This window comes from Rhincodon typus, chromosome 40 (genome assembly GCF_021869965.1).
Source record: "Rhincodon typus isolate 14 chromosome 40, sRhiTyp1.1, whole genome shotgun sequence".
Lineage (NCBI taxonomy): Eukaryota > Metazoa > Chordata > Chondrichthyes > Orectolobiformes > Rhincodontidae > Rhincodon > Rhincodon typus.
Genome location: NC_063371.1, coordinates 15,744,979 through 15,755,548, shown reverse-complemented (window position 1 = coordinate 15,755,548; position 10,570 = coordinate 15,744,979). Strand labels below are relative to the sequence as shown.

Here is a 10,570-nt window from a genome sequence, read left to right as displayed (position 1 = left end):
TTCCCCTGGCACTGCACTGGGACTCGCTTCCCCTCGCTCTGCACTGGGACTCGCTTCCCCTCACCCTGCACCGGGACTCGCTTCCCCCTTGCTCTGCTCTGGGATTTGCTTCCCCCCACACTGCTCAGGGACTGCTATCCCACATACGACTCTGGGACTCATTTCCCCCCAGGCTGCTCCCTCACTACGACAAAGAGGGAAAAAAGGAAAGAAAGAAAAAGAACAGGTGGAGTTCCTCTGCTGCCATCTTGCTGGAAATATTAAAGGCAATCATATAGGCAATCTCTTATGAAAACATACAAAATTCTATTCAATGTTCACATCATGGACAATTAATCCTTTAATGGCATCGTTGAGCTGTTGAACTTACACTGTAAACTCAGAAACACTTGCTGAGATAACTATCTTTTGTTCAGTCAAGTATTCATTATGATAGAGCGATAGCCCATGGGCAATGTCAACAAAAGTATCAAGAAAGTTGAATCAAAACCTGTCAATCAAAGCCATCTTTCTCAAAACAAAACTGACAGCATTTCTTTTAAAGCATGACAGCTATTCAGATGTTAATCACCCTTTTTAAATGTTTACATCTAAACCATCAATTCCTGACTGTGTACTCTGTATTAAAGGCTTTGGATTACCCAAAATAGGTTTTTGCTTGAACTCAACGCTGAGTTCACACTGCCCCTCTTTGTTTAATATTCCATCTTTAGGGATCAAACCCCACTTCCCTTTCCCTAAAGGCAACATTTTGATCTTTATTCTTTTTTCACTTGCAGGAGATGGGAGTCGCTGGCTGAGCCAGCATTTATTGCTCACCCCTAGTTGCCATTGAGAAGGCACTGGAGAGCTGCCTTCTTGAACCGCTGCAGTCCATGTGCTGTAGGAAGTGAGCTCTAGGATTTTGACTCAGGAATACTGAAGGAGAGGCAATATATTTCCAAGTCAGAATGGTTATTGGCTTGAGGCAACTTGCCTGTGATGCTATTCCCATGTATCTGCTGCCCTTGTCCTTCAAGATGGTAGTCATTATAAGTTTGGAAGGTGCTGTCTGAGGATCTTTGGTGAATTTCTGCAGTGCAACATGTGGGTAGTACACACTGCTGCTGAAGTGGTGGAGGGAGTGGGATGTTTGTGGATGTGGTGCCAATCGAGCGGGCTGCTTTGTCCTGGATGGTGTCAAGCTTCTTGAGTGTTGTTGGAGCTGCCCCCATCCAGTATTCCACCACATGCCTGATTTATGGCTTTCAAGTGATGGATAGGCTAGGAGGTGAGTTACTCGCTGCAGGATTCCTTTCGTTGGAATACTGTTGGAAATGGAGATGAGACCTCTCTATTTGGGTCCCATCCAACATTTTTAAAGGTCTTCCCAATGCTGTGTGCTGTAGTCTACATTCCAGGTTCACCATTTCCCATTGAGATGAAGCTCAATGTCTCATTCATGTGTTGTGAATCTTTGGAATTCCCTATCTGAGAGAACTGAGGAAGCTCATTGTTGAATGTTGAAACTGAGATGTTAGTTTTTGGGGCACTGAGGGAAGCAGGAGAAATGAGGAGAGCACAGGAAATTGGATTTGAGGTCGAAGGTCAGCACTGAATGGCAATGTAGGTTAGGGAGCTGAGTGTCTTCCCCTATTTCTATTTCTGGTGGTGTTTTGATGAGCTACAGTAGATAGCAGCAATATGTCTGTGCAAGTCAAAGTGCAAGACAGAGACTCAATTGGGGTTGGTGAAGTAAAATTAAAGAGGTGTAGTTTGGGATCTTGCTGTCTATAAAACAATAGCATTTTTCCACAATCTATTGGTGTGTTCAGACAACTAGATACCAGTGGGTGAAGTAGCTAAGTAATACAAATCTGGGTTTAAAAATAGCTCTGTAAACATGAGATAGCAGCAAGTTAACAGGCTAGCAGTGGGTAGAAATGTTGTCCCTGCAGTCTACATTGGATGTGGGGATATTGATTGAAACAGTCCTGCATTGTGTCTTTGCTAGGACGGGTGACACTGGTTTCCTCTCTCTATCCCTCTCATATGAAATTACTGACCCCTGTGTTTAGACCCTTTGGAATGGTGCAATATCAGTGTAGAATTGGACTTGACCCAACCACAGAGAGAAGAAAGAAAGAAATGTGAACTTTCTACAAAACATTGGTTAAGCCACAGCACAAATACTCACGTCAGTGCTGCTGCTTCAAGCAAGAACAGTTACGCTAGGCATTCAAAGCAGTGCGGTTGAAGTTGAGGGAAACTAGGAATGAAAGAGATTGGAGAGATACTGGCACCATTTCCACTGGAGCAGAGAGGGGACTACATTGCAGTTTTCAATGGGCTAGGATGTTGACAGAATGAATAGGGAAAGTTAATTTCCTCTGGACTAGAGTCAGTGAAGAGTGGAGTGAGAGGTCATTGTGAGGAAAGAAGTTGGGAGAAATGTCTTTATTTAGAAAATTGCTGAAGCCTAACATCATTTGCCAAAGGGGCAATTGAGGTGTAAAAATTGTATTTTCCGATTTAATAATTCTATCAAACTCACACTCTCGCTGGTCAAAACCATCCTGAAGATGTCTGTGTTTTGGCCTGCTGAGTGCTAATGGCTGGAGGAGGTGAGGTACATTTTATGCGTTGCTTTTCACTGAGGCTTCAGGTTGCTGTATCTGGGTCTTTGAAATAACTCCAGATAGGCTGGTATCCCGTCACCGAGTCACCCTTTATTTACATGTGCTTCGTACTTGACAGTGGTCTGGCTTCCTCAGAGCAGCTCTCAGAGTGAACAGACCCTTTGACTCTCCTGTTTCTATCTGTCAGCCAGGGCTCCCTGATTGAACCAGGTTAACAGCTCCAATCAGGGAACTCACATTCTATGAAGTCCACCTGGCTGACCTCATTACATCCCTCCCCCTCTAAGTCTGTGGAAGTAGGCCTGTTCTTTATCTTGTAACCTCTCCTGATGCGTATTCATACTGGGTCTGGTTCCTCTGACTCAGCCTCAGATATGCGTTGCATGTCCCTGACTGTAGCCCACCTCTTGCACCCGAAGGGTGTTGGAAGAAATTCGTCCTTTTCTTCAGGCTGCAAAGGATTCAAGGCTGCGACATCTGCGGGTTTGTCTCAGACTCTGAGGTTTCTTCAATGCTAGACAGATGGGGAGAACTCATGTGTTCCGACAGCCTTTCTGGCTGTTCTAAGGGCCCAGGTATGTTTAGCTCCTGCCCTGTTCACGGGTTTGCAGCTTTCATGTGGTCCATGATCTTGTTCAGGACCACCTCACCTACCTGAGCTCACATTGACCATGCTTCTTACCCATGCAGGGCCATTTCTGTGGTTTCAGCACCAGACTTCACCCCCAGAAGTAAATCATCTCTCTCACTTAGAGGAGACTTGTGACCAGCATTGGCATTCCTGATGCCATTTCAGCCTCTCCCTCATGTCTGGGAAGATAAAATTTAAACCGGAGGCAGCGTCTTCTCCCCATTAGCAATTCTGCTGGAGCTATCCCTGTAGCTGCATGACGGGGTTGGTCCGATAACCAAATAGGAAGCGGGACAGTTTGGTACCGAGTGAAATTGTAGGCTGTGACTTTAAGCCTGCCTTCAAATTTTGGACTGCTCTTTCTGCCAAACCATTGGATGATGGATGCTATGGGGCTGTCCTCAAATACCGAATGCCATTCAAGTTTAAGAAATAACTCGAATTCCCTGCTGGTAAATGACGACCCATTGTCTGTGACTAATATATCCAGAAGCTGTGTATTGCAAAGACGCTCACAGCTTTTCTATCATCATTCCCACATTTGATGAATGAACTAATGCACATCCAACCTCTTTCAGCGGGCGTCCACAATGAGTAAGAATATTGAGCCCATGAAAGGGCCGGCATTGTCGACGTGTAGCCGAGTCCAGGGTTTATCTGGCCATTCCCGGGAGCTGCTGGCAGTAATGTTGTCCTTGTTGGCATTCTGGACACTGCACCATCAATGTGACTATGTCTGCATCCAATCCTGGCCACTAAACATAACGTCTCACCAACATCTTCATTTTGGAAACCCCTAATGACCCTGATGGAGTTCAGCCAGTATCTGGTGGTGACCTTTGCTCAGGACAATCAGTCTTGTTCACCATAATAATATGCCATCCTCTACGATGATCTGGTCTCACCAAGAAAGGTTTCAATTCTGGTTGTGATGGCCCTTTTGTTTCCCTCATCATCACCAGCTGTTTCAGTTTTGCAAGTGGCGTCCCCCAAGCTCGGTCTGCCTGGCGAGGGTGCCACTTCCATCGGCATACCCTGTCACTAATATGCTCCAGTTGCTGCATTTTCTCATGACGAGGCCAGTTGGTGTGCCTGTTTGGACTCCAGTTGGGCTTCAGCTAGTAGGTGCTTTTGCATGATTACATCGTTAATCCCAGATACCAAATGGTCTCTCAGCATCTCATTAAGGGTTAAACCAAAGTCACACGTCTCTGCCAACAAAAATCCCAATGCGGATTCTACCGGTTCATGAACTGCAGAGTAAAACTGTTGGAATCTCAAATTTAGAGGAGGCTTGGAGTTGTAATTTTCCTTAACTAAATCTGTCAACTCCTGAAAGGATTTAGCAACTGGTGTCTCAGGAAACGTTAGGACCCTAATAACCGAAAAAGCTGCAGGTGCACAAGCTGTCAGGAGAATTAAATGTTGCTTTTTATCTCCCCCAACATCATTTGCCCAGAAAAAAATACATTCTTTCCACATACTGGGCCCAGTATGAACATAAGAAACATAAGAAATAGGAACAGGAGTAGGCCATCTGGCCCCTCGAGCCTGCTCAGCCATTCAATAAAATCATGGATAATCTTTTTGTGAACTCAGCTCCACTCACCCATGCGCTCACCATAATCCTAATTCCTTCATTGTTCAAAAATCTACCTATCTTTGCCTTAAAAGCATTTAATGAGGTAGCCTCAACTGCTTCACTGGGCAGGGAATTCCACAGATTCACAACCTTTTGGTGAAGAAGTTTCTCTTCAACTCAGTCCTAAATCTGCTCCCCTTATTCTGAGTCTATGTCCCCTCATTCTAGTTTCACCTGCCAGTGGAAACAGCCTCTCTGCATCTATCTTATCTATTCCCTTCATAACTTTATATGTTTCTGTAAGATAGCCCCTTATTCTTCTAAATTCCAATGAGTACAGTCCCAGTCTACCCAATTTCTCCAACCCTCTCAATTCTGGAATCAACCTACTGAACCTCCTCTGCACCCCCTCCAGTACCAGACATCTTTTCTCAAGTAAGGAGACCCGAACTGTACCAGCACCCTATACAGCTGCAGCATAACATCTCTGTTTTTAAACTCCATTCCTATAGCAATGAATGACAATATTCCATTTGCCTTCTTAGAACACAGAACATAGAACATAGAACATTACAGCGCAGTACAGGCCCTTCGGCCCTCGATGTTGCGCCAACCTGTGAAACCAATCTGAAGCCCATCTAACCTAAACTATTCCATTATCATCCATATGTTTATCCAATGACCATTTAAATGCCCTTAAAGTGGGCGAGTCTACTACTTTTGCAGGCGGGGCATTCCACGCCCTTACTACTCTCTGAGTAAAGAACCTACCTCTGACATCTGTCCTATATCTATCACCCCTCAATTTAAAGCTATGTCCCCTCATGCTAGCCACCACCATCCGAGGAAAAAGGCTCCCACTGTCCACCCTATCTAATCCTCTGATCATCTTGTATGTCTCTATTAAGTCACCTCTTAACCTTCTTCTCTCTAACGAAAACAGCCTCAAGACCCTCGGCCTTTCCTCATAAGACCTTCCCTCCATACCAGGCAACATCCTGGTAAATCTCCTCTGCATCCTTTCCAATGCTTCCACATCCTTCCTATAATGCGGTGACCAGAACTGTACGCAATACTCCAAGTGCGGCTGCACCAGAGTTTTGTACAGCTGCAACATGACCTCATGGCTCCGAAACTCAATCCCTCTACCCATAAAACCTAACACACCGTACGCCTTCTTAACAACGCTATCTTAATTACCTCTTGCACCTACAAACCAACTTTTTGTGATTCATGCACAAGGACACCCAGGTCCCTCTGCACAGCAGCATGCTGCAATTTTTCACCATTTAAATAATAGTCCATTTTTCTGTTATTCCTACCAAAATGGATTGCCTCACATTTACCAACATTGCATTCCATCTGCCAGACCCTTGCCCACTGACTTAACCTATCCATATCCCTCTGCAGACTTTCAGTGTCCTCTGCACACTTTGGTCTACCACTCATCTTAGTGTCATCTGCAAACTTTGACACACCACATTTAGCCCCAAACTCCAAATCATCGATGTAAATTGTAAACAATTGTGGTCTCATTACTGATCAACAACAGAAAAACACCCATTTATCCCCACTCTTTGCTTTCTGTTAGTTAACCAATCTTCTACCCATGCTGATACACTACCTGTAGCACCATGCACCTTTATCTTATGCAGCAGCCTTTTGTGCGGCACCTCGTCGAATGCCTTCTGGAAATCGAAATACACCAAATCCAACAGTTCCCCGTTGTCCACGACACGCGTAATGTCCTCAAAGAATTCCAGTAAATTAGTTAAACATGATCTGCCTTTCATGAAGCCATGCTGCGTTTGCCTGATGGGACAATTTCTACCCAGATGTCTTGCTATTTCTTCCTTAATGATACATTTCCCCACTACAGAAGTTAAGCCAACGGGCCTATCGTTACCTGCCTTTTTTTGTCAACCTCTTTTTTAAACAGTGGCGTCACATTTGTTGTTTGCCCAGAGTCCAGTGAATTTTGCTATTTCCCCTGCCATCTCTTTTAGATGCATTCCAATAATGGCCAGGAGAATTGTCTGCCTTTGGCCCCATTAGCTTGCCCAACATTACCTCTTTAGTGATAATGATCATTTCTAGGTCTTCACCTGCCATAGCCTCCTTATCATCAATTATTGGTATGTTATTTGTGTCTTCCACTGTGAGGACTGACACAAAATACCTGGACAGAAACTACAAAACATTAGTTTGCTTTCTCTCCATGGCTGCTGCCTGATCCACTGTGATCACCAGCAATTTTTTGTTTTCAGTACAGGTTCCAGCATCTGCAGTAATTTGCTCGTACAGGGGAGTTCTTACTGGTGTTCTGGAGCACACCTTTCAAATATCATCATGAAAAATACTCATTATCACTGTGTTGTGATTGCAAGATTTTGCTAAGCATAACTTAGTTGTTGTATTACCTTCGTAACAACAAGAACCTCGAAAGCACTGCACTGACTGTGAAGTGTTTTGGGACATTATGGGATGGTGAACGGTGCGATAGGAATACACAATTTTCTTTCATAGTTATATCAGATCCTAAGTATCTTCTGTGCTGAGGCTGACTCCTACCCACTGCAATAAGCTGAAAGGTTGTTTGGGGAAAACATAGCAGAATGGTTTTGATCTCTAGCAGGAGAGACTGCTTCTCCTTGGATGAAGCGTTGTGTCTCCTGTGAACTGCTGGCGATAGATCGTGCAGAGCAGGTTGTCTCCGGGCTGCTATCCCAGATTGGTTGAGGCCTTTGGAAAAAGCAGCAATGTCGGTCAAACCAGCTCACAACATATTGGGACTGTTGGCAGTTTCCAGACAGGCTGGAAATGTCAGTTGGGTGATCGTAATGTGCGGCAATGTGGTTAAAGCAGGAAGCCTGGGTGTGGGTTTTAGCTGCTGACATGTGGAGTATGAAATGGCATAATGAATACTTTCACTATCGCTCTTGTAATATATCACCTCTTGGATTGAAGCAGGGGAACCCCCATCCCAACCCCCAACACCAACCTCAACCTGACCAGCACAAACAACAGGCGAATATCGCTCAGAAAGGGATGGACATACGGGCTCAACTTGCAGACTGTGACAAAAAGACTGAGAGATACCAAGGGGCAGAGGACAGAAATTTAGAGGGAGAGATAGAGACAGAAAGAAACAGTGTTAGGGAAGGAAAGGGTGGGGTGCAGTTCATGGCCACCCCAAATTAATGAAACAAACAGATAAAACCTTGGATTCAATGGCTGATATCCCCAGCCTCCTCACCACATCCACCTAGAATGAGAATTGATTCCAGTTGTGAAAGAATTGCATTACAATTTTATTTTTTGTCTGTGCATTGATTTCCTTGCATCCTCACTCACTGTGGTTGAAGCTGTGGTGGTGAATGCTGAATTTTCAGAGGGTCACCATCCCCTGGGATAACAAAAGTGACAGACTGTGCACCTGTTCCAGGGTTGGCTCACTGAGCAGGTAAAATATTTGAAGTGAAAAAAAAAATACACATTACACGTCAAGAGTTTCCGGTAAAAGCAGGCAGAATGATCAGAAGAGTGAAGCTAAATTGAAATGGTTCCTGTTTTTAAAAATAATTTCTTGTCTTGCAGCAATATCAGGAAGTTGCTGTGGTGGAAATGATGTTGCTCATTCCCCATTCTGTTGATTTTCAAGTTTAGATATTAGTCAGGAAAAGTTGAAGTGGGATGTTGTCAGCAGACTGACGCTGAGATTTCTTACTATGCTACTGCAAAGATGCAGCAACAGCATTTCAAGCAGCTCAAACTATACAGAACAAAAACAAAGTTGCTGGAAAAGCTCAGCAGGTCTGGCAGCATCTGTGAAGGAGAAAACAGAGTTAACGTTTCGGGTCTGGTGACCCTTCCTCAGAACTATACAGATCCTGTCCCCCTGACACCCCAACATCCCCATCCTCTCTGTTTTTTCTCTTGCATCTTCCTCCATGCTCTCTCTTGTATTGTGCCTGGTGCTTTTTCTTCCTTGAGCCTACCTTCATGTTATTTCTTCTGTGTGCTTTCATCTCAGATATAGTCAGCAGGAGCTTCGCAAAGCTATTGACTCACCAGCCAGGGATAAAATTCTAGGTGCTGATGTTACTCATCCAGCACAGGAAACTAGCACTCCTGCAGCATCTGCATAAACTTCTCTACGTCTGCTGGAAGAAGAGGGCTGTCTAATGGGCCACCGAGTCACACGTTAAGGGCATCAAAACCTCCACTCCAAGAGCACATACAAGGGAGACATGAAGATAGAAGATATTGACAACTGGGCAACAGTCATTAACAGCTGTGACTTCTGGAGACTGACTGTTTAGAAGGACACTGGAAGATGCGAGTGCAAACAGAAAGCTCAACTTCTGAGAAGAGTGGTCAGAGAATTGTGTCAGAAGTCTGTGAATTGTGCACTTTTCTCAGCTCAGTGCCTTCCACTGGAGCAAATCTGTCAGCGATTGCACTGCCAAAATGGAGCTCCAGATGTAAGGCTGCCATCAGGTCTCATTCTTCAAACCAAATCGGTTCAATTTACTCAGCCTCCAATCATAGGGCAACCCTCTCATTTTGTTGTGCAGGGATCTCAGGACACTGAAGCAATTTTGCAATGATATCCCATAGCCACACATCACTGAATATAAACATGATAATGTGCATGGAGTTAAACACTCTCAAATGAGGCTGAATTTTCAGAACACAAAACATAGGATAGGTTAGACCTTACCTAATAGAATTATAAGGTCAGAGGCTGGTATATCTATGCTTACCATGCACAACAGTATTGAATATTAATGTAGTATAAAGAATGTTACTTTGACATCTAAGCCTGAAGACAGTTCTTCACATTGCCTTGTCCTGGCTCAATGTACCTTGAATCCAAACAGACTATGCAAGCAAACCACACAATAAAAGACATCCGCTGGCCCAAAGGAGTGAAGCAATATACTGAGCGTTGTTTTTCCTTTGATCTGAAGTAATGTACTGTTTCCAATACAAGAATATCCATTCTTAAATATGTAAAAACTGCACACAGTACTCCAGGAATGATCTCACCTAAAAATCTGATGATTTGTAGACGGGCAAAATCTTCTTATTCTTGTATTCCACTCCAATTTCAACAAAGTATATCATTCCAATTGTCCTCCTAACTGTCGGCTCTCGATGCTGTCTTTATGTACCAAAACAAAATGCTGCAGGTTTTGGATATCAGAAATAGAAAAAATGCTGGAAATATTCAGCAGGCCTGGCAGCATCTATGCAGATAAACAATTCTTGTTTTAGATTCACAGCTGTACATCAAACTTTAATGACAGTGATACGTCAGTACTGACCCTCTGACAATGATGCTCCCTCACTAATGACTCTCTGACTGTGTAGTACTCCCTCAACACTGACCCTCCGACAGTGTGGCACTCCCTCAATACTGACCCTCCGACAGTGTGGCACTCCCTCAGCACTGACCCTCTGACAGTGCTGCACTCCCTCAGCACTGACCCTCCGACAGTGCGGTGCTCCCTCAGCACTGACCCTCCGACAGTGCGGTGCTCCCTCAGTACTGACCCTCCGACAGTGTGGTACTCCCTCTCAGTACTGACCCTCCGACAGTGCGGCGCTCCCTCAGTACTGACCCTCCGACAGTGCAGCGCTCCCTCAGCACTGACCCTCCGACAGTGCGGTGCTCCCTCAGTACTGGCCCTCCGACAGTGTGGTACTCCCTCTCAGTACTGACCCTCCGACAGT

General features: G+C 44.7%; 1 protein-coding gene across 3 annotated transcripts in view; it reads left to right on the top strand.

Annotated features, from left to right (window-relative positions):
* The window catches only part of dbnlb (drebrin-like b), a 72,507-nt gene extending 63,569 nt beyond the window's left edge, over window positions 1-8,938 (top strand). For all 3 annotated transcript variants that reach the window (XM_048618545.1, XM_048618541.1, XM_048618538.1), the window contains one exon: window positions 8,865-8,938. In XM_048618545.1, coding sequence (XP_048474502.1) covers window positions 8,865-8,923 — 59 coding nt within the window. In that variant the 3' untranslated portion in view covers window positions 8,924-8,938. The remainder of the gene's footprint in view (window positions 1-8,864) is intronic.
* The last annotated feature ends 1,632 nt before the right edge of the window (window positions 8,939-10,570 follow it).